Source organism: Engystomops pustulosus, chromosome 2 (assembly GCF_040894005.1).
Source record: "Engystomops pustulosus chromosome 2, aEngPut4.maternal, whole genome shotgun sequence".
NCBI lineage: Eukaryota > Metazoa > Chordata > Amphibia > Anura > Leptodactylidae > Engystomops > Engystomops pustulosus.
Genome location: NC_092412.1, coordinates 65,724,027 through 65,749,613, shown reverse-complemented (window position 1 = coordinate 65,749,613; position 25,587 = coordinate 65,724,027). Strand labels below are relative to the sequence as shown.

The window sequence follows — 25,587 nt, the reverse complement described above, 5'->3', positions numbered from 1 at the left end:
GGACATAAAAAATGACCTACGCGTTTCGTCTGGTTAAGACTTAATCATGGTACGAGTCGAGTTAGCGGTACGAAAACTATTAACATATTGAGTATCAAACCATATGTTTGTATTTCTTTGGCTCATGTAAATTTATTTGTGATAAATTCTGATTGAATAGGATGCGTTTTTCTTGTTTGTAGTGCCAAAGATGTAATAGTGCGGAATGCTTATATTGTGGAATGGTTTGATACTCAATATGTTAATAGTTTTCGTACCGCTAACTCGTGACTAAATGTTAACATCTTATTATTATATGCAATAATTGTTCCCAAACGAAGATATGTATATAACATTGTTTTTAATAATTGGACTAGGAATGGATCACTTCCCCTTTTATTTTAGGCCATGAACAGGCCCAAGCAAAAACTAGCTGTCTCGGATTAGGAGGTATCACGTGATCCATTCCCCGCCCAACAGGTGTGTTACACAGGGTTTAAATGTTTGGTCTATGTTCTTTGGTGGTGGACCATGATTAAGTCTTAACCAGACGAAACGCGTAGGTCATTTTTTATGTCCATATGCTGCATGTTTTGTGACTTTTTACCTATGAAATAAAACTGTTGAACTACTGCAAGCGTCCTCCGTGATCGTGCTGGAACCTGTATTCTTTTGAGCTTTCTATACTCGTGTGGGCTTACACGTCTATCCGTGCACCTTGGAGGCATGCAAGAGAGGAACTACTGGTGAGCTGGCGTTTTTCCTCCTTTTTTCTTTTGGAGATGGATACAGCCGAGTAATGACAGCGATTGATATACTTGAAGACTGGCATTCAGTGCGTTAGTCTTTAGGGGTTTGACATTCTACCTCATGTATTTTGTAATGTGTGGGGGCAGAATATAAATTTACCATTATACATCTAATAAAAGTTTTCTTGATATGTAAAGTGAAACCTCCAGTATCTTGATCTTAGATCCTGCCATGATGATTGGTCATGAGAAAGCGGTGCAGCACCATTAATAGATGTATATTGCTAAATTGCCCAATATTCTGCTCCCTACACTTGGAAACAATACAAAAAACATGAGGTAAAGTAGCCAACCCATAACAGGGGCCATTTATTACGCACTGGCATATGATAAAATCCCTGTGTCATTGGGTGGTTGCAATGGTTTGCAATTCTATATCGGGTCCTCATGAAAGCTCGCAGGCTGTAGTGAGCGCATGAGGCAAGAACGCCTCGCTCCGCTAACTGTTCCACATAATCGATATGAATAAAATTATTAGGACATTTTTCTTATTGACTTAACCCCTTACCGACATGTGACACATTAGTACATCACACATCAGGAGTAAGGGAGAGGGCTCACAGGCTTGACTTTTTAAAGTTCAATTTTCTACATTGCTTCTCAAAGGGCTTGTTATCCGTTTGTGGAGAAGATCACCAGGTGTATAAATATACATCATGCAGGTAGGAAATATAATCTCTTGTCCAACTGCATTGTTTTATGTTCCATCTTCGAAGGATTGTCCTCACCGTTCCTTAAGTTACAGGTTCACATGACTGACAAATAAACCAAAACCTAACATTTCAATGAAGTATAACAGCTGTTTAAAGTCCATAGCCTGGTATTTCTTTAGCTTGCTTTATCCATTGGATTAAAATAAAAGCAATGCATTTGGGGTTTTCACCCTGAAGCAGACCAGCCAGAATGAAATTAAAAGGACACTCTTGTTTGGCTATTGTAACCATGTGACATAGTGATGGCAAATTTTTTTAGAGAATGAGTGCCCGGAGTCCAGGCGTGAAGCCTTTATGGTATGTATTGCTTCTAAATGATATTTCAATCTATAACATAACTACCTACCCAAAAATGTCAATATTGAAACTGAGGCATGCACTGGTATCAGGGGTTATATTCAAGTTCTATACAACTTGCCTTCATTGTTATACTGTTCATTTACTTCCTGTACGCTAAATATCTTGTGCTTCCTACACCAGTCTTGATCTGCTTTATGAAAGAAGTGCTTGAAATGGGAACAGATCCTGTCCCTAAAACTCCCATCCACAGTAGCTAGTGTCCATTTGAGTAGCTATAACACCCACCCATTGTTTTGCACAGATTCCACAAAAGTTACAAATTAAGCTCAAAAACTACCTGAACATGAAATATTTTGTCAGAAATCAGCCTGGTTCATTGAAGTGTATAGCACAGGTAAAGAAATATAAAGGTTTTATTTTTACATAGTGTGAATTCTAGTGTTTGAGACTGTACAACAAACTTCAATATAAAAGCCGTGCATTGTATAGACTGCAGTTTAAGGATGTGTTCACACTATGAAATTAAAGGGAATGGCCAGGAGTTTGCTGAATAGCCATTTTTCATCCCGGAAACACAAGAACATGATTGGGGAGATTTATTAGAAGAGAGCAGACCTGTTCTAGTTGCCCATAGCAACCTATCAGATCTTAGCTTTTTTTTTGCAACAACTGTTAATAAAATGAGAGCTGAGCTCTGATTGGTTGCTATGGGCAGCTAGAACAGTTCTGCTCCGATTTCTGATAAATCTCTCCCACGAAGTTGGAAGAAGTTTCCTCTGTGTCCCTGTATTGGACAGTAGCTGCGGATTCCATTCGCTTTCAATGGGAGCCGTGATTGCAGTGCACTAAGGACAGAACATACTCTATTAAAGGACATCTACCACAAGGACAGAGTATTGTAAACCAGGCACAGATATACTGGTGTGTGTCCCCTCTGGCAGGATCTGCTCTTCTTAAAGTTCCCTATGCCCTTGTTTTTAAGGGAAAAAAGGCTTTAAAAATTAGGCAAATGAGCCTGTGGGGCTCCAAGCTCCATTAACAGCTAATGAGCCCGGAGCCCCTCAGGCCCATTGGCATAATTTTAAAAGATTTTTTTGTCAAATCCAGTGCATAATAATCTAAAAAAAAGAGCAGATCCTGCCAGAGGAGAGACACACCTGTATGTCAGTGTGCTTGGTTTACCATCCTTCATCCTGGTGGTAGATCTCCTGTAATCCATTCTCTAGTGCAGTTTCCCAATTTTACCAGTGAGATACAAAGCGCAGTTCTTTGTCATGTAGTTGTAATGCACTGTGATAACATACAGTAGGGTGGTATCCGGAGTGCAGATCACACGGTCTGGTCCTTGGATAATTGTTGGTGTCTTGTCGGATTTCCCAGCCTACACAGAAGTAAAAATACATAGATCTGGGATTTCCGGGTGTATTGTCCCCTTTAAGAGTCCGTTTCAGTCTTTAGAGTCTGCCCGAGGTTCCTACAGCTATTTGGTAGCTTATGTGGTGATGAATAATTCCAGGCTTTTTCTTCGATTTCTATAAGTTTAGAAACCCCATCTGATCCTGGAACAGGGCAATGCACAGCATTATACCACACCCAAGCAGGAAGCCAATGCTGTGCAGAACGCAGTCCTTTCCTTGGCCGAGGTCTGTGGGCTCACGATGCAGCATTTGGGGAAGCTAAAGTGATATAATACAGATACTTCACTTGTTAACTCAGGGTTATCAGAAAAATAACACAAGAATATCTATGATTCATTCCCACTACAATATCACACATGAAAAGAGCGCGGTTTTTGATACTGAACAGCTATGTTTGGTATTGTCATCTTTTACAGACTTTTCATTTATCATTAAAATGTAATATAAATACAAATATGGAATTATATGTTTGCATCTTTTCCCAATTCCTATCTGTGTGCATATCATGTAATTACTGTGCACACTGCATATACAATGCAATATATAAGTACGGTAAGCGTTTTATGATTTCATTCATAAAGGGAGAGAGGATTAATCATGAAGCTAAAGTTGTAAAGTCACCATATGTTAAGAAAATAACATTTCAACTACTTTGAGAGGATGAAAATACCATATCGGTTTATGTTCATATGTGACAAATAGAGAAATATGCTGCAACCCATTTCAGATGGCTGAAGTTTTCATGTACAGACATTTTTCAAACTATGTGCCATATGTGAACCTCTGTTGTGTTTTACACATTTTACAACTACCAAAGCAAAAAGAAGCTGCCTCTCATGACCCTGGCAAAGCTTACAGTGTACATGAGTCATTGCATCATAGAGAAATATGATGCAAGGAGTCCTTGTCTGCCAGCTGAACAGCAGCACTGGTACTGTAACAGCTATTATGGTGTTGGGGCTGCTCTTCGGGACTCCTTTCAGCATAAATCACTATGATGCAAGGACTCCTGTCCAATGCATTGTTCTCTGGGGTCAGTTTCCATGTTCGTTTGCAGGGGACCTTCGCTAGAAGAGAACCGGGGCATATGGAAACCACAAGTATTATCGTTATCAGAAATGTAATGTTGACGTACCATATCTACAAGTGCCACATACAGAAAGATTCCAGCGGTAGCTGCAAATATCCAGGGAGTGACTTGATTGGAACTTTGGCTGACAACTGATCCAACCACCATTCCCAGATAGGAAAGAATAGCTGAAATCAGGCTGAAAAATAAGACTCTCCTCATCTGGACACCAGTTTGTAGCAAAACGGCAAAATCACCTGTAACAGATATATTCTGTTGTATTAATAGGGAAGCAAATTCAACATACTGAAAAATAATAATAAACCTGTTTTTTTTTTTTTCTATTTTTATAATTCAGAATTTATATATTTCAGGATAAATATATGTGAGTTGATCGTCTATGTGTTATCAGGATACTACAGCTGTCGAACTGCCTTCACTTACGATATGTATGTTACACAATCATACTCCTACTATTTAAAGGGGTTGGCCACTTTACCTCATATGTTTTTAATGTCTGTGTAACTGTGGGGGCTGGATATTGGGAAATTTATCAATATAGATCTATTAAAAGTTCTACACCTCTTTCTTTATACGTAAAATGGAGCCTCATGTCTTTTACCTCATCACACAGACATTCCTGACCATAAAATTGCTGCAGATGGAGGGTCATCTGTGGCCATTTTATGGACAGGAATGTCGTTCTGATGAGGTAAAAGACAGGAGCCTTCACTTTAGATATCAAGAAAGCATAGAAGAACTTTTAATAGATATATATTGGTAAATTACCTAATATCCTGCCCCCCTTACATGTTTTGTGTAACTTGTGTGTGTAAGTGGCCAACCCCTTTTAAAACAGCATTTTTTTTTTCTTTTAAGTCTATTACTTATATTTGTTGAAAAGAGAAGATCCTTTATACAATATCCAACTAAAGAATGATAAAAAAAAAAATATATATATATATATATATATATATATATATATATATATATGAGTATTTGCCCTGGGTACGTGTCCTTTGTATGAAAATAAAAGGTTGTTGTCCCCTTGGCTAGTTTGAGAGGCACAGTGCCAATAAATGAGGTAAGTCATTCATCATTCTATATTTGGTGGTATTCCCAACTTACATCCATGTGCATCTAGTGATCATAATTATTTTATGTAAGTTCATACCATGCACTCTACTTATCTCCAATTCATAGATTGTTGTCATTCTATCCAACATCAAGAAAAACTTGATGTCAACTATCATGTCTCAATTTGTTTTTAAAGTAATAAGTTTCCCACTTAAATACAATCTTATCACTCACCAAGTTCATGAGGAAGTTCATGGCAGAATACAGCAACTGTGGTACTGAGGCCACCAGAAAAACTGGCAGAAAAGGCAGCACCTATGGGATGTAACAAACCGTGTCTGTTATCCGGATATCTGCTCATCTGCATAAAGTAAAGGTCCATTTATACTGGCAGATACATTAGTTGTAAGAAGTAGTGACTGACATTTATTAACCTCATATGTTTCAGATTGTTCATGTGATGGTTCCTAAAATGCTGTTGGCAGAACATACCTTTTTTTTTTTTTTATAGGAGGGGGTTTGCTACTGACAACTGATAATCTCCATAGATGACCTGTAATTCGGGCTCTTTACTGTCAAGTGGCCATTTCTGAGGGATCCAACCATCTCATGTGTTTGGACAGAGTTATATGACATTTAATCTACACCAGTATTCTCCTTTCCATATTTTTCATCCAAAAACAGTCACTGTTCTATCTAGATCGCCTATACGTGAGCTTATTTTTGTACCAGAATTTAGCTGATTTGGTACATATTGCCACATGCCATTTCTTGAGAAGACCACGCAGAAAAAGTTTCAAATACAAATATACCATTCTTGTTTAATCCCTGATCCGCATGGTTTTGCTCACAAAACAATTATAAAATTCAGGGCCTTGGGAAAGCTGGGTGCATACTGGCTACATGGAGCTTACTGAAGTGTCCAGACAGGACTAATCCATATCTAGGGAAGTGATCACTACAGGTCCTCCCACGTGGGTAAATGCATTACCTGATTTAGATGTAATACGGCCCATCCAACAACACTTATTCGTGCATTAAATGTGTCAAGAAGGGCTCTGATATATTTCACCATCAATGTAGTTCTAGTCATATACAGGAGGTTTAGAAAGCAGTAAATGCATCATGTACACAGTTCATATACAATAACCTTTTGCTTAGATCCAATAGATGCATTATTTAATATTTTACCTGCCTATGTGAATATTTCCCAATTTATGGGAACTTTGCCAATGGCTACAAGCAAAAGCATCCTACAACACTGGCTTCTGCATCAGTCTCTCTTATAACACTCCAAGGAGTTAAATTTGTGTTCAAAATGGCGTGGCTGCCAAAGGGTTTGGGCTCTATTTATAGGCAAATTACCTCCGGCTCATAGCTCAGTTCCAGTTTTCGAACCTGTATTTGAAAGGGATGTTATTGGGACAATATCCTGTGGGAGTTGGTGAGACTTTTTGATGGGGCATACTGCTTTGTTGTTTTATTTTGCCTTACTTTTTCTGTCCTGACTTTTTACCCCTAGATTGAGATGCAGTTGGAAAGGAGGAAGCAGGGTAAGGGGTAATATGTTCATTACTTGTCTACATCATTGTATAAGTGTTGCTATGTATCAAACATTGCAGTGCTGTGATTTAGCTTTGAGAAATTTGTTTTTATAAAATTAATGATAAAAAAAAAGATGGTGCCTTACCTATAGCCAAGCCATCTGTGAAGTTATGTATTCCATCTCCCAGAAGGACCATCCATACATACTCTGCAATGCTTCCACCACTGTGTGAATGTCCATGATGTGAATGTGCGGTCTGACCACTGCTCTCTGGTACTTCAGCCTGCGCCTCAGGGCTCTGCTCACAGATATCACCTGTTCTTGTTGCATCACAAAACTCAGGACCTGGGGAAAAGATTACTAATAATTAACCTAAGAAATAACATTTGGATAAATTAACCACCTAGGCCCAATATACATATTTTTTTCCATTCAATAATAAATGAAACCTCACACTTAGAGCATTATTGCATAGCAATGCAGAGTAAGTCCCATGACTCTTTCTTCTTTTTTCGGACTATAAAGTGCACCGAAGTATAAGGCGCACCATAAATAAATGCCTGCTAAAACATCTAGGTTCATATATAAGGCGCACCTGAGTACAAGGATGAATGACCAGCAGGTGGCAGACCTGTGCACAGTTCAAGACAGCTGTTGTCTGTAAGTACGGTTCTTATTTAAGGTGCATTGGACTATAAGGCGCACCTTTGATTTCTGAGAAAATCAAAGGATTTTTTGTGCGCCGTATAGTCCGAAAAATACGGTAGTCACTTTTTATTTATGAGACATGATGAGGGGTTAATAGAAAAAGAGGAATAAAAAGTTGCTATCCAAATATAATGCCAACTACAACTCAAAAATGGCTTTTAGTTTTACTTAAGCTTAATGGAAACCTGTCACCACATTTTCACATATGCAGCTAGTGACAGGTTTCTATAGAGCCCTATTAACTAACTGATATCCTTCTTTTAGATAAAAAATTAAATTTCTTCCTTATCAGTCCGCGATCACAAACGTGATGTGCCTTGCCACAGTCTGTTCACTATGGTGGGGATTAACCATTATATTGATCTATGATGCACGAAGATCTTGGAGCAGAGCGTCAGGTCTGGTGCTTATTGGGAAAATAAGAACTCATGGAGTAATGTGTAACAGCCCTTAGGCTGGCGGCACATGTGGCTTTTTGAACCTGTTTTGGGACCGTTTTTAAGCAGTCTGTTAAAAATGCATGCGTTTTCGACCGATTTTTATCAATTAAAACGGGTCAAAAACAGTTGCGTTTTCAAAAAACGCATGCGTTTTTTAACGGACTGCTTAAAAACAGCCCAAAAAAGGGTTAAAAACGAGCCGCCGGCCTTCATGTGGTGGACTCACATCAAGTAAGTTGCATATAAGTTTAAAAACTGATTTTTTGACATTGCAGCAATGGAAAGGAACCATTTACGGATATACACAATGCTTTTTGATCATTTGTTTTTCAGTATTTATTTTGGGCAAGTTAATTAGCATGGCAATTTCTCTTTAAGAAGTTTTAGAGAGCTGTTGGACTTGAGAATTCAACACAATTTTTTTTAGGGAAAAAAAAAATCCTTGTAACATGAATAATGATCACCAGTTTGAAGGGAGCAGCAGTGAAGCCCAGCTATTTACATGGAAATCTCCATTATTTTCAGCGCTAAAATTACAAACTTTTCTAGTCAAATACTATGTATAAAACTCACCAACAGGATGTCCTAGATCCCAGAGGACAGTGGTGCAGCCTTCATCCTGGGTTGTTTTTTTATTCTGAAGACGTTTCTACAGGTGAATATTTTGTTAATATGCAATGTAATCCAATGTGTTAATATAATGTTAATGATAGAAGACAAATCACCTTTTTACGTTTTCTTCTGTGTCTCAGTAAACCCATCAGATTTTCGATAAGGAAGAGAAAATAGATACCACCAAGTACACACAAGCCTTTCAAAACAGGATCCAATGAGTGGGATCCATTGTGATGTGTATCTTCTGAGGGATCTTCTTGTGCCTGCAAGAGAAATATCAATTATCAGTTTTCTGTGTTTTTGAATAGCTAGTAATTAGGTGCATGTACATTTTATAAAGAATTTAAAATTTTTTTTTTTAAATAATTTAGGAAAGACTATTTCTGTTATTGGTTACAAAGAACATTACTTCTGGTTATTATATACATTTTATCCTACATTTTTAGCACTTTTCCCCTCTGCAGACTCTAACCTCTTATTCTCAGTTGTTCAGAGCTGGTGGGTGGAGACTAGCTGCTATGATGTCTCCCATAACTGCCCAATAGCTTACAATCTCACTGAGAAGCTTCAGCAAGATCATACATTATAGAAAAAAACCTGCCCAGCTGTGATATGAATAAAGCATTTGGGGGAGATAGAAAACATATTATCTCCAGCAGCCTTTCTCTGTACCTGTCTCTTCTCGGTTACTCAGATCCTGCCCACTCCTCAAACCTTTCTTCCCCATAGGCGTCTATATAATCTGATATTTCTGTTATTCTACTCTATATGATAACCGTAAAAGGATTATCAAGTTTAAAAAAACATTTTCAAACAATAGTTTTAGTAGTTGGAATAGTTGGAGCATAACAGCAGGATCCAGTGATTATCTTATTGTCGGGGGCCTCTTTTAACTAAAAGGATTTGTTTACAGTAAGCAACCAACCTTCAGGTGTAGGGGTCCCTATCATTCTCTTAACTGCTCCAGATAAACATTGCTTAACCAGACATTAAAGTTTTCCAGTTATGCACAATTATGATGAAAATAGGTCTAGCAATGAACAAGTAAGTAACACAATAAAACTTTACTTTCTGCTACCAGTTTCTAACTGTTATGGTGGTTTCCTGACACCGCAGGAGACAATAGGAAGCTCAACCACTTAGTGACCGTGGTGGGTCATTACTACAATCACTGATTGGCGAAGCAGCCTCTCATACGACACCCCCTGGAGGAAGCGATGGCGAAACGTACGTCGGGTTGCTGTGGCGGTGGTCCTTATCCATTGGTTTGACAATTTTGGTATCATGCAACACCCGGGTGGGTAATATGATTGTTTACAGACGAAATTGGATACATTGTGATTTTTGATACTTGGATAATGCTTGCTATGTATTGTAATATTGTTGACCATCGCCACATCTTTGTTCTTGTGTGTTTTTAAAATATTCTTTTGATGGCCAGTTAATAAAGTTTGTATAATGATTTAATTGAATTGAGCAGTACTGAGTATGGTTTATTTTGGGCTCTCTATACTTCTATTGGTATTTGAAGCCTCTCATACTGTTTCTTGTGATGTCAGAGGAAGTGGTGTGCAGCGGTAATCGGGAAAGAGGTCAGTAACATGTAACTGACCTCCAGCAGACCCCTTACTCAGCTTGGTGTATGGTGTTTGCTGGATCACAGTTGGTAGGAGGACACAAGATCCGTTAGTAAAGAGTTGACATTTCATGCAGTTAGAGAGTGTAATAGAACTGTCTAGAGAGATGGGTTTTTAGAGCATGTTTGAAAGTGATTGAATATGTGGTGCAAAGGAGAGGTCGTCCAGCAGAACCCCAAGAGAGCGGACCTGCTGCCTCGATGCTATAGTGATCCTACAGACTGAGATGGAGAGGTCAGGGTTGGGTTGGTTAGTAGATGGTGGAAAGACAAGAAGTTCAGCCTTAGAAAGATTAAGTTTCAAGAAGAGAGAGGACATGATGTTAGAGACAGCAGAGAGACATTCACTAGTGTTCTGAAGTAAGACAAAGGAAATCTACCATCAAAATAAAGCATGATAAATCACATAGTCATAGATCCTGGCACTGTGACTGTGGTAATGTTCTTTTATCTGATTTGTTTTCCATGGTCTCCTTCCTTCTAAAATCAATGTTTAAAATTATGATAATGAGTCTGAAGTGCTATGGGAGTTTTACAGAAGCCCTTTGTGCTCTGGCTTCGCAAGCTGTTATTACACTAGAGTAGAAGGTCTCAGTTTCAACCTCACCCGACCCAACCAACCACCCACCCGCACTTTCTGCAATCTAGGCAGCAGTGAACCGTGGGCACACAGTGCAAGAGGCGAATTACTTTCGCAGAATATAACAGTCTGTGAATATGCTGCTAGCCTTTTTGGCTCATTAGCATAACTTTAAAAGTTGATTTTGAAAGAAAGAAGCCATGGATATCAAATATAAGAAGATTACCAGTCCCGATGCCTGGATCTATGAGTAAGTGCCCTGGTTTATCATGGTTGATTTTTATGGTAGATTTTCTTTGATTTTGATTCTATTGAAAATTACTTTTCCTGTTCTGAGAATCTATTTTATTACATAAAAATAGTCATACAAAATAGAATATAATGTATAAAAGTTACAAGTTCCTCTATTATGTCTTCATTCAGTACAATACAAAAATAGTTATTGCATAATATTTACATCTTGAAAACAAAATATTCTTGAATTTAAATAACTTTGTAACATACGTGTGGTAGCAGATGCAGTAAAGCATCTCCGCAGAGAGTCCCCACAGCTAAGGCCACCAAAAACCTGAGAAGGTAGCGGAAGACAGGACGTCTGAGGAGTGGAACGAATGCCACAGCCAGGAGTGAAGGGGCGCTAATCACTGTGACAGCAAGTGCCCCCCAGCCAAGCACTAAAAAGAAACAGAATATAACACAGTTATTTCATTGTCTCCAGATTTCATAAATAGGGATAGTGTCCCCCAGACCAATCACAGCCATGGCTAGTAGCTAGGGGTGCCAATTTGCTGGATTGGCTGCACAGCAATATGTACGTTTTGCGCGGGATGCATCCAAACCCCAAACCCAAGCTTATCGTCTGGGTCCACTTATCTCTAGTCATAAATAAAATAATAATAATTAAATAACAGATTATGATTGGTTATTTAAAAAGTATTTGGAGGAGAATATTAAAACTGCCTTTGTTGCCAATAGAAAACAATCATTGCATAGATTTATTTTCAAAGGAGACTTTGAAATGTGCACTGATTGGTGCAGTGAGAACATTTTTAAAAAAAATTTTCTCTTATGACTGTATCTAAAATCTCCTAAGTAGGTGTAGCTATTTATTGACTAATATGCAAACCCTAATCTTTCTACTATGTGATTCTAAGGTACCTGCCAGAAAAGAGGATCCAGTCTTAGGTGTGTCTGTGCTAGGCTGCCAGTCCCTGTGTTAGCTATGCTGTCCTAGCTCCCCCTCACTCCTCCCCTCTCCCTCATGCGGATGTGAGCTGACCCTGTGCTGCAAGCAAATCCTCGATGGCTCACATCTGCATGGGGGATATCTAGGATCACAGTAATGACACACGGACATGCTACCTTGCACAGACACCCCCATGCCTTTATCCTCTTTTCTGGCCAGGAGACAAAACTACTTCTATATACTTTTAAAACTGAATACAACTTAGAAGGTTTATTATGAAATAAAATTGGTAATAGTATTAAACAGACTATGGGAACCTGTCATTAGGTCAAAATATGAAATCCCAATGACAGGTTCCCTTTAAGAGTACCCAGGAGTGTACATCTGAATAGGAGCTGAGCTGTACTAGTACAGACTGCCTACTAGACTGTAAACATTATGAAAGAATAAGCCTACAGTGTAAATTTTCAGTTTAAACATGTATTAAGTTTCTTAAAAAGGACTAAATGTGGTACATGGCCAGCAGTCATACTGTAAACCTTGAGCTGAATGCGTACAAACCTTTTAGCAATGGCTGCTGGGAGTTTGTGGACTGAGGGGACAGCTGATCACTGTGATGAATGCATACACGACTGTCTATCTGGTAGAGCAATGCTGGGCACAGTAAGGTGAACTGCTGAGGTGTGATCTCTGAAACCCAGCTAAGACCAAAGTTCAGGAGCAACTGTGTAACATTGAGGCACTGCAACATAGAAGCAAGATAAAGGATTAACACAGTGAGAAAAATCACCTCTCTTCCTTTTCCTTCCACTTTGTAGTATATAAAGGTTGGACCTTGATTCCACGTGTATGAGTACATTACGACTATGAGTACAAGATTAATATAGATTGATTGTAAGAACTAGAAAGAGAACACAATTATATTTGTATGGAATATAATGATGTTATTGTAAGAGACTGCAGCACTAAAAGGGAGCCCTTAACATGCAAATGTAAGTAACATGTTATGGAGCAGCAGAAACTGAATTGATTATCCATAGTCTCCTGTTGGCAGGCATAGAACAGGAGGAGCTGAGGAAAGTGTACATGGTGTCCTATCTGCAGGGAGCATGTTTTAGATCAACTATTTCAACAGTTTGTACATGATATTATTGTGCAGGATGGTTGTTATAGAGCAGGAGGGGCTTGGCAGATTGTACATAGTCTCTTATCTGCAGGATGCATGCTATAGAGCAGTGGTCCCCAACCTTCTTGTATCAGCTGCACCCAAATTTTTTTCCAGGGACCGAGTCGGGTAACCCTCTTACCATGGTCCCAGGTAAAAAAAAATGGAGCCCTGCAAATACCCCATATCAAACCCAACCCATAATGTGCCATTTCCTGCAGCCCCCAGTCTAAAATGCCCCCTTTCTTGCAGCTGGTCCCCTTTACTGTAACTCCCTTCTGATAGTGTTCCTTCTTCTGTTGTCTGTATTTAAAGGAAAGGGGCTGCAGAAAAGGGTACACCATAATACCCCTTTTTCTATAGCATCACACACACACACCTATAATGTCCCTTTGTCTTGGGCCTTTTCACTATGAGGAAAAAATATATACATACCGTACATACTTGAGTATAAGCCAAGGTACCTAATTTTACCACAAAAAAAAACATTTATTGACCCAAGTATAAGCCTAGAAATGTACCCGCGACTCTTTAGAAAAAAAAATTCCAAAAGCAGTCTCCCTCACTGATAAAATCTCCATCATAAAATGTCCAGAAGCCTTCCTTCACTAATAAAATCACCAACAGCAGCCTCCCCTCACTAATAAAATGTCCAGCAGCAACCCCCCCTGACTAATAAAATGTCTAGCAGCAGCATCCCCTCAGTAATAAAATGTCTAGCAGCAGCCTCCCCTCACTATTAAAATGTCCAGCAGCAGCCCTCTCTCATTAATGAAATGTCCACAGCAGAGCCCCGCTTTAATGAAATGTCCACAGCAGAGCCCCACCCTTGCTAATAATTATTTTATCAGCAGATCGCCCTCACTCACTAATAAAATATTCACAGCAGAAAGGTAGCTCCCTGAGTGTGTGTGTGCGGGGGGGGGGGGGGGGCAAAATAAGAGAGGGAGGTAATGGGGGGTCACAATAAGAGGGGGAGATTTTAACAGCTCCTACTGTTATATAACATGCTGTCTAAAGGACACTATGTACAATTTACGGAGCTCCTCCTGCATTGTAACATATTGGTTACAGATTACATACATCTTTCTTAATAACTTTCTTGAGAAAGGCTTGTGTAGCTGAAAAGTTACACATGAGGTACAATAAAAACATCCACTATTCCTCATCATTGGATTGCTGCCTTTCTTTTAATTTCTACCTTAATAACTATATAGTGGTATCACTTGCAACACAATTTACATATCATCCATTGTGTTAAAGTAACAACATACATTTAAGCTGATCACATATTTAAGGCTACAGCTTTTGGTTTCCGGAGGTAACACGTACAACATACCCATACAAACTTTATAAGAAACATGGACAAAGAACTATGTCCTTTGTATTTCCCTCATTTATGATTCACTTTTTTTTGGCTTTGCAAACGGCATAAAAACTAATGTGCGCTCTTAGCCATAATAACACAACAATTAGGGCTATAAAGTTATAAAGTAATTTATTGAAACTCAAAGTTTAATACTCTAACCCTAGCCCATAGTTTAATAGCTGACCTGTAAAAAAAATCTTAAACTTTTACAGCATCAATAAAAGTTTACTAATTTGTTTTAGAAATATTGGTGAGTCCTTTCTATAATCTAGCATGTAAACATAAATATTGTATGATTATCTCTATCAACAATAATAACAAGCATTCTTTATCATATAGGGGGTTTTGCATTCATTTGTTAAAACATTGTGAAATTGCCATCCATTCTCTGGTGCTTTGGAAGTGAGAGTTTCACATATCTGTTGCATGTGACGGCTAGGCTGTGTATCAATGTGGAGAATGGACAGATGCCCTAGAGACTGGTTACTTTTTTCCCCTTTTTAAATATATGGGGGTTATTTATCTTTGGGGTTTCCTGGGCTTTTCTGGTGAAAAAAAGTTTTTGGGACTTTTCAACTGCTAAAAAGTCTCACAGGGCTATTTCTACCTCTTCATTAATCTGGTGTAAACATAGAACTGCGGATAGTGCAGCACCATGCAAAGCCAGATTCATGATTTAGGACTTTCACAAAAAAATCACATAAAAAAATCTCATAGTTACTCTAGTCCCTTGCTGGTTTGTGTGCTGTGACTTATTTTGGGGGAAAAAAAAATCCCAGACAGAAAGCAGACCATAAGAACATTTCTTGAAGGGAACCTGTCACCAGGGACCTAGTTTTCACTAAAGACAGGTTCTAGAATCCCATCACACCTGCAGTGCAAATATGTCTTTCTGCCTTTTCTAAGCATTTGCATTACAATACAATTGTGTGTTATAAGTTACCTTGCAAACTGACATAATACTCTGTGTAGTCCCTGGGGCTGGGCTTTGGTTTGGATGTATTTCAAAAAACAACATGTGACCTGTCTGTACTGCAGACTGCTCAGCTCTCAGCCCCCACCTTTGTGCTCCTGTACAGCTTGTCCTCCCCTACCGATGTCAAGGCAGTGAGCTCTGTAAAGGAGTGGGGGGGAGTGTAAAGGAGCTGTACAGGAGCACAAAGGTGGGGACCATGAGCTGAGGAGTGAAATAACACAGACAAGTCACATGTTGTTTTTTGAAATGCAGCCAAACCAAAGCCCAACCCCTGGGACTACAGAGGATTTTGTCAGGGTGCAAGGTAAGTTATAAAACACAATTATATTGTAATGTGAACTCTTAGAAAAAGTAGAAAGGCATATTTGCAATGCAGGTGTGATGGCCTTCTGGAACTTGCCTTAGTAAAAATAATGACAGGTACCCTTTAAAGGCCCCAAACCACTTTTTGGTAGCAGAGCTTCAAAGTCGGCATAGAACTGTCCCAAGGGGCCGCCTAATAATAAATAACTAATTGCATTCACTCTTTTCTCTATTTACAATGTGGATCTCTCCATTAAAACTTAAATTTGTTGTCCATTTTCAGCCAAAAAATGATATTCTTTGTGTAATCAAAAGTTATACTTTCTGTATCAATTCCTCACGGTTTTCTAGATCTCTGTTTGCCGTTTTTCATCAGGAATCTTTATTGTTTACTTCCTGTGGATAAACCCTGCCCCATGGTCATGTGATGTCACACAATTGCACTGCTCGTTATAACACAAAGATCTTACTCTCTGTGATATAAGGAGTGTGCACCTGTGTGACATCATATGACAAAGGATCGCCTTTTATTCACTGGAAGTAAATAATTAACCCCTTGCCACAAACCGACACAGTAGCATATGTGCGACAGAGAGTGTTTGGAGAATGCCGGCAAATTTAATTTAGGTGAACTGAAGGCTTCCAAATGGCCTTCCCATGGACTTCGCCAAACATAATTTGCTCTTGAAAATGCCCCTTTTATTTAGTACCTATAAACCCAATAAGAGAAGCTGCAGTAATTTATAACCCTGAAAGGATTGATGAAAACAGATGCGACTTACGTCTTCATGCAGATGAGTGTTCTCAGAATGATGAAGATGTAGCAAGCGTTGCAGAATGTCTCTGGGTGGCCACTCCTGCAGATGGTTCACAGTTACTCTTTTCCCATCATGCACTGTGCTTTTCCCCGGTCCTGGATCTTTTGTTATGTGATGTTCCCCATTGCTCTTTTGTGATATACCTGAACTGTCATTTTGACTATCCTCGCAGAGAAGAGATCAAGAAAAAATTATATAAAATACAAGTTTTAAAAAGCATACAAATGACTGCAAAGTTCACCTACACAGCCAGAGGTTGCTGTCGAATTTCGTTGTGCTGTAAAATGTACCTGTTGATATTCTTGCTTTCTTCTGGGCCTGAGGGCGCAGGTAGATGCTCACTGGTGGAGTGTACATGTCTGTGTTTGTTTTCTTGAACATCAAGGATATCCAGATGAGAGACGTGATCATGCCCCAGGTCTCTGTGCTGTATCTGTATAACCTAGAGGTAAGGAATGAAGGCAGAAATGATAACTGTTCTTCTTACGCAGAGCTTCAGAACTATTTAAATTCAGTCGCTAAAATATGAAAATACAATTTCTGAATATACTGTATTTAAAAATAGCCTGAAGGACCTGAGAAACAACATGGTTTTCCTGCAGATAACTCAAAGGGGAATATGTATCTTTATTTCTGCTACTTAAATTGTCTCATTTTTATGTCTTTTGTCGTTTTTGTGACTTTTCACTGCGACTTTTGCTGTTGTTTTTTAAGTACGCCTTGGTCTCCACCTTGTGCTGTGTGCCTTATGTATCTTTAGTTTCCAGATGTTCGGTGCGACTTTTCACTTATGCATTACTTTTTTTGCTTATTTTTGTGACTTTTTAGGTGCAAATATGCACCTGGTCCAGGGCAGGTATATACCATATACCAGGTGTCCAGGGCAGGTGCTAAGGAAGGATTTTTTTTCATGGACCCCGTTTTAACATGTAAATGCGATTTATTTCAGATGCTTTAAATGTTTAAAATTTTGCACATTGACCTGCTGGGCATTGAAAGTTGGGCTGTTTTTTTAATTAATTAATTTTTGCATTAACATTTTTATTTATTTATTGGTTACTTCTATGGGTGAGGTCACAGGTGGCGGTAAGGCATGCGTTTTCCAACTCATCACAACAGTTGAGAAGAGGAGATTTGCCTAATAACATTGCTCTTAATATGACGTTTACAAAACGCAAGCGTTAACACAATGTTAACCAAATTGTTAACACTGTTAACAAATACATTTGTTTAAACTATGTTAGCGTGTATGTTAACATCACGTTAACATAAGTATTTTGTAAACACAATGTTGTATATATAACCCCCTCACATGGCTTGTGTCAATGTTGATTTGAGACATTTGCAACAAAAAGTCTTAAAAAGACGCCAAAAGTTGCACCTGCCAGGACAAGAAAAACTGAACATGTATCACAAGAAAGAAAAAAAAACCCTAAGATATGTGTCCCCCAAAGAGTTTGTATGTTCTCTCCGTCTTTGGGAGGAAACCGGAGGAAAACCATGCACACTCCAAAAACATACTGGTAGGTTGATTAGATTGTGAGCCCCATGGGGACAGGGACTGATTTGGCAAGTTCTGTGCACCGCTGCTTAATCTGTATGCGCTGTATAAATAGCTGTAGGCCCGACAAGCGCATACATTGAGGTCAGTGGTCGCAGTAGTAGAACTTCATAAGTATGAGCTCTTCAACATACATCTCATTTCATGTAATGCAACATTAGGAGGTAGGTGTGCTAATACCAGGGAGTAACATATCTTAATGCTAATAATATAAATGTACATGCATAATATCCAAACAGGTTACAGGTCACTAGGATACACGTGTGTATGAGATTACTTACTCCTTGTCCCTTCATACTACCTGTCCCTTACAGATACTTTCTTCAGGTGACGTTTACTAAAGCATACTCACATATAAGCAATATACATGGTGGAGGGAGGACAACAACATCCCGGGAGAAGCGCAGAGCCGGGAAACGGACATCGCTCCTACACACGTGAGGTGTTGTTTTATGCTTTAATAAACGTCACCTGAAGGAAGAAAATACAAAGGGGCGAGTGCCATTGTCTTTTTCTACTACTGCACATTGGATTCTACTATAATGAATACAGCACAACTTGTGTACTGGCCACTGAAATCGATTCTTTAAGCAATGCCGTCTATGTTTTTCTCTTCTATAAATGAATGACAATCTATTGATGATTTTTTTTGACATGTTCATCTACTTATTTATCATGCATTGGTTGAATGGGGAGCCATTCAATGGGAGGTATGTTATGAATTGTTGAAACGTCAGGTTTCAGTAGATTGATTTACCTGCAGATCTCTCCCATCGCAATGAATAAAATGAATGATGATTTCATGCAACATTTCCCCAATAGATAGGGCCTGTAGTAGATCAAATCAAAACTGAGCAACCAATACATGAGGTGTGAACCTGACTCTAAAGTCGACTGTGCTGCAGAAATTCTTTTGCAACCTTGTCCAGATCTGCACCTTGCCACAATTCTGTATCTGAGCTCCTTGAGCAGTTCCTCAGACCTCATGATTCTCATATGCTCTGACAAGCACTGGGAGGTATGTGCCTTTCCTAATCAAGTCCAATCAGTTTAATTATTGTCGGAATCCTCCTGACTTGTCATTACAACGTATGGCAAAAAAAGGTGATGTGAACCCTGCCTAACATGAATTTCTAGGTTTTGTGTATCTTCAAAATATATCAGCAAGTAAATCCCATACCCTTTGTGACCTGTGCCTAATATTAATTTATGTTGTATCAAAAAATTAAACAAAATTCCTTTATTTTTCTTAGTAGAATCAAACCATTTACCTGCACTTTACCAAGTCCCAGGTTTTTCAGCAGTAAAGTGAGTCCTTCATAAGTTAAAGAATCATTCTCTCCATATAGATTAAACAATTGCTGCAGATAATATCCTTGTTCTTTCTCAGCTTCTTCCAGATGGGATCCATTCTGCGTAAACTCAGTTCTTTGGACCCAGAGATCCTTGTCTGTTGGTTGGTTTCCACTTGAAGTGACATTCTTAAAAGTTTCACCATCCAGGCATGCAAACAAGGAACAGGAAATAAACAGGCTGAGCAGCAGGAGCCCGATCTTATGGAGCTGCATCTATTAACAAGAATCAACACTTCAATGGAGTACACTGAATACATAGAACATGCAAATCTCTAATGGAATTCTCCATAACAAGCTGACCAAATGGATAGTCACCAAACTATAGTATCTAGCATCTAATCAAGATACATACCAGTGCTAAGGGTACATTGGGGCAGATGTTTCCTTCTCAACCTGTACAGGAATGTGCTCCTTTGCAATATTTGTTTATATTCCCAACCCCCCTCCACCCTACAAACATTTTGGAATGTCATTCAAGGGGCAGGGTGTTAGTGCAGGCTAAATAGAGCATCAAAATCACAAATACAAAAACCTTTGTTTTTCAGAAGAAATTAATATTCTTAAAATGTTGTATTACTGTTGTTGTATTAATTGCTTTACAATTAATAAAATGAATAAAATAGACATGGGGGTTAATTATCTCTAACTTGGTTAAACATAAGCCGAAAACAAAAACAAAAAAAGGGCAGACATAAATTTCCAAGTCCAAGCTATTTGTGTTTCCATTTTCTCCTGTCCTAGCGCCTAATACAGAGCTGGGACATGGGGACGGTAGGGGGTGCCGGGCCGCCGGAAGTTGCCATGAAGGTGCTGTGCCCCTGTAAACATACAGGGGAACATTCCAACGGACCACGGTACGGGAGGCTGGGAGCACCAGAGGAGCGGAGTATAGTTTTGTTTTTTTTGTTTTTTTTTTTTAAAGCCCTTACCAGCCCTCCTGCAAAGTTTTTCAAATAATTGGACAACATCACAGTTTTCATCTTTGTACCGAGAGATCTCTGTGTTTAATATCCCTGTACTGTCACATCCCTGTCTTTATTGTGTGTACTGTGATATTACTGTGTGCATTATTCCTATACGGTGACATTACTGCCTTTATTATCTGTGTCATGTGGCATCACAGCTATTCCTGTACCGTGACATAATTGTAACGGTGACATTACTGTCTTTATTATCCTTGTCCTGTGACTTCACTGCTTATTATCTTTGTACTGCTTGTTATTCCTGTAATGTGACATCACTTTCTTTATTATTTTGTACTGACATCACAGTGTGCATTATCTTAGCCTTTTAGCAGATGCTATTGTTATGTTATAGTTATTGCTCCATTCCAACCTTTGCTATTGGGGGTCATTGTTACTAGTTTCATCCCTGAGTGCAATAATTTTAGCATTTTACAAATTTACATCCAGCACTGTGCAAGTTAGCTGTTCGCTATGGTGGGTTTTCTAAAAAGGAGAGTTCAGACAAAACAGATATATGGAATATTTGGTATAGATTCTACATTGATTTGTAAAGCTCTTCGGAATTTGATTACAGCACATGTGGACTGAGTTAAAAAATACCATCCACATGTGTCAGAAATGTTCAGCTTTAGAAATTAACACCTGCTATCTGTGGCCTAACCCTAAGGACTTATTCACATGACTGACTTTTTTATTGGCAAATTCTTTTTGGCCTCCATTCAACTTAGTATTTGTTGGGATACAACAGGTAACCTTGCTGACTGCTGTAAGAAAAGGCATCTGTGCAAAATACAGGCAGTAATAGACTATATAAGACATCACCAGCCATCACCAGCCCCTATTAAAGGAAACCTTATGTTCCCCAGTGATATTACTGTTCTTTGATAGGTCCTGAAAGTAAGGACTCACCTTAAGGGGACTTTGCCATTTAACGCCACCTAAGCAGGCGCATGGAGACTTACAGACCTTAATACAACCAGTCCCCGGGTTACCTACTAGATAGGTTCTGGAGGTTTGTTCTTAAGTTGAATTTGTATGCAAGTCAAAACTGTATATTTTACATTTGTAACCCCAAATTTTGTTTGGTCTCTGTGACAATTGGATTTTAAAAATGTTGGATAGTTATAAGAACCAGGATTAACAATGCAGCTTAATAGCAGACACCTGTGATAACTCTTAAAGATGTTAATTGTAGCCTAGGGCTAAAGTACAGTAAATTACTAACATCCAGAGGTCCGTTCATAACTAGGTGTCGTCTTTAAGTCGGGTGTTCTTAAGTAGGGGACCGCCTGTACTCCACTGGAGGTTTCTGGGAAATATTCAAATACGTTTTCCAGGATGGCATAAGTGAAACATTGCCTCTTAGCTACCTTGTAAGGCATGACTTTTTCAGAAAGCCTAATGTTCTTTGACAGGAAGACATGCTGAACACTGACAAATCACTGCCTGCTTCCGATGTTCACTCCTTCTCCTGTCATAGGGAAAGGGGCTGCACATGGTAAAATATCCCACTATATGCTTAGGATACTGTGTAACCCCCCCCAAGTAGCCATCCATATCACCTCACAACCAGGAGTCTCTGGCAAAACAATGCAATATTAAATATATACACATATAAATATAAATATATATATATATATATATATATATATAATTATTTTTTTTTTTTCATTTACTTTTGGTATTATTAAAAAGTAGTCTTGGACACACAGCACATATTTAAGTCTGCATTTAGCGAGTCCATCCGATACACAGTGAATTAGCATTCTCTTACAGTGCAGTACAACATTCCCATTATGGATTGTATATAAGAAGCAATCCATGAATAAAGTGAACCAGAATGTACAGTGTCACTTACCAGCTGTAGCCCTGCACTTGGTGTTGATGCTCTTCTTAGTTCTGCACAAAGACCTTAACATATCCCAATTTAGCCGAAAGTAAAGCTGTGTAGGCCTGTGCTGTTTGTTTTTCCACTCCTACACTTGGTCACTGGAATACACATTTAGCCTTGGATGGGGGGGAAGGGGCAAATACTCTCACCCTAATTTACATAGTAAAGTTAATATTTAAGCTTTTCATCAAAAAGTTTTCCAGTTTTAGCCAATTCCAATACTTGAAAGACTCCGGAGTGTACACAGTGCAGTGTATGGCAAAAACAAGTCCAAAATTGTACATAATTTACACTTTGCTGTTTGGAAGGATGTATCTGTTCTCCCTCACATTTACAGATGAGTAGATAGTAAGGTAGGAAAGGGATATTGTAAATTATCGGCACAATACATATTATATGCTTCCTTTCTCCAGGAGCATAGATAAAGCCCCAGTGACCCGAATGCAAAAGACTAAATAAAATTTATATGTACATTAGATACAGCATAACATGGCAGATTAGAAACCATGTATTGTAGACACTTCTGTCTGCTATGTTGTAAGTATTCCAGCTGTAAACAGTGAGAAGTGTTGACACACTAGTTACATCCAATTACATCTCTAATAGTAGTGATAATGAAGTTAAAGAAGAATACCCTTACAGCTGAGAATTTCTCGACAACCTTCTAATGACTTACAACACCCAAACTGCAAGACATCAAAGGTGATAAAAGTGTTGTGAGAGGGGATTGTGGCCCACCCTGGCCTAGTAGTGTGGATGTAACTGCAATTATTGCGACCCCTATAGCTATACTATTTTGTACATGTACTTATAAAACCTAAATGTGTGTCAGGCTTGTAATAAACTAAAACTTATGGCTACCAAGCTCTCTGTTTGGGTTCTAGGCCCTCAGTCCTTTATTGGTAAATTGTGTCTTACTAATATAGACCATAGATATGACAGGTCAGGCCTGTCTGCTTTATAACACGAGTTCATAATTGTTATCAGATGTTCCAACCAAGATACATAACTTGTCACTTTGACCTTATTGATAAAGCCTAGTGTTACACATATAAGCCATATATCACTGTGTATTTATTTGGTGAATAGATTAGTATGCCCTGTAAGTAGGTTGATCTGCAAGGGCCCATATTTAAACCCTTTTCTATTATTTCCTAGTATTCACATATAACAAAAGTAATTTTTGTAGATATTTGCTCTACAATTCTCTACCTTATTCCCTCCCACAGGTAAAATAGTTGAACTCCTTCAAGTGACCTAAACAGTCCTAGATATAAATACATCCTGGGAGAGATCTGTGCATTGTCCTTTGATACATTTACACAGTTTATAGGAAGCCCCTCTCCTGTATTTTTCTACCTGAAAATATGACCAACTTGCAGTCCATAATAGTTGACTTGGCAGCAGCTGCCTGGCACTGATTATACAGTTAAGTTTACTGCCTACTGGAATTCTGAAGTTCTTCTTCATGTCAGTTTTACCCAGTGTTTTTACCTTGGACTGTGTATATAAGATAGCGGCTGATGACTGGTTTAAGCAACAACATCTTTAATTCTTAAATTATTTTTATTGTGTGAATGGCTGGACCATTCTACAATCTCTTGTACATCTTGTGTTATCCAATCTAGACTGTAAGTTTTTGTGAGTAGAGTCCTCACTCCTATTGACACATGACCATGTTTTCACTCTGTCCCCTATGATTTATAAAGCGCTATGAAATATAATGGCGCTATATAAACATTATTATTATTATTTCCAAACAGTAAGTAACAAGGCAAATATTTTCCAGTGTGCATAAGCTTACACAATGAAGCATGTAAATGAGTATAGTGTTTTCAGTACACAGCTAATCCATTGTTCCAATTAGCAGAATCCCTGTATAGTAAAATCTTACCTATTTTTATTACACATATTTTATGAAACATGCAATGGCTCTCTGCACTCCAATCTATAAATTTACCACCTCATAGAAGCTATACATTTATTTTCATTGCATTTACAGGTGACCAGACCAATAAGATCAATGTGGAAAAACTAAAGCTGTCTAAAAGTTAGTGCACAGTTAGATAAACTATGCAAGATTATTAAATTGTCTTCTGTAGGATAAAACATATGGCTAAGTATAAAACTGTCTAGCCTAATATTCGCAGTCCTATTAATTGGCTTAATTTACAGTTTTGGTCACATGACATTGTAGACCATCCAAAATGTCCCCCTATGTACAAATATCTAAAAACGATCTTAATGCAGTATAAAACATGTTAGGATTCGGATCTTCCCTACTATTGCTACCATCTTTCTGCAAGGGGCATCATGATGTAAAAAAAGAAAACTTACTGTTGAGGCTTGTACTTTGTACTTAGGAATATATCATTGGTAGGAAGATACACACTTAGTACAGCTTAGTTGGTGACAGTGATTATGAAAACAGGTAATGGCATAGCAGTTATGGGCACCCCTAACGTATTACAAATAAAACCCACAAATAAACTCCTGGCAAGGCACAGATCCATAGAAGCATAAGGGTTTAAGCTGTAAAACCATATTGGGGGCAACTGATTAGTTGGCTATATGCAATTATTGTAATGCTCTAGAGTATGAGAGTAACCACCAAGTTGTGTACCTCTTCCAAAAACTGTTCACAATACTGATCTGGTTCCTTCTGTGGGCCCAGGTTCTGAATTGTTGGCGTGATGGACTAGCCAGCAAAAAGCTAAATCGGTATTGAAAACCAATAAAGATGGGTTAAATTAGAACCATTTGGATCCTACTGATGTTCATGGTACAGTTAGAAATGTCAAGATAGAGGGTGGGCAATATGTCTCATTTCCTCTGGTGATCTCAGTTACTCTTTGCTCATTAAGATCAAAGTCTAGTTAGGAACAAACTTTTTTAGTATTTACCTTTTATTATTGCAAAAATCTGCAATGAAATCCTCTTCAAGTGGGCTGCATTGGCTTCCTATACAGGTACATCCAATAGTTATGGAGAGACGTCCATTTGTTGTTACCTGGAGTCTTCTCATGTGCAGGTGTGAAGAAACCTCCACATTTCAGAGGGTCAGACTCAGCCAGGAAGTGACAGACAGAGGAGTAGGGTTACCAGTGA

At 38.6% G+C, this 25,587-nt stretch overlaps 1 protein-coding gene across 2 annotated transcripts; it reads right to left on the bottom strand.

Annotated features, from left to right (window-relative positions):
* Positions 1 to 2,196: 2,196 nt before the first annotated feature.
* Positions 2,197 to 25,587, bottom strand: SLC39A5 (solute carrier family 39 member 5). 2 transcript variants are annotated; one of them, XM_072135082.1, is made up of 12 exons: positions 25,383 to 25,587; positions 19,540 to 19,836; positions 16,998 to 17,149; positions 16,672 to 16,867; positions 12,638 to 12,818; positions 11,395 to 11,564; positions 8,785 to 8,937; positions 8,633 to 8,708; positions 7,056 to 7,256; positions 5,600 to 5,680; positions 4,355 to 4,545; positions 2,197 to 3,477 (listed from the first exon to the last, which is right to left on the bottom strand). In XM_072135082.1, exons 2-12 carry the CDS (start codon positions 19,834 to 19,836, stop codon positions 3,334 to 3,336), a joined length of 1,842 nt encoding a protein of 613 aa, XP_071991183.1. In that variant the 5' UTR covers positions 25,383 to 25,587; the 3' UTR covers positions 2,197 to 3,333. The 2 variants fall into 2 exon arrangements, with proteins under 2 accessions (XP_071991183.1, XP_071991184.1); XM_072135083.1 differs by lacking the exon at positions 25,383 to 25,587 and adding an exon at positions 22,447 to 22,552.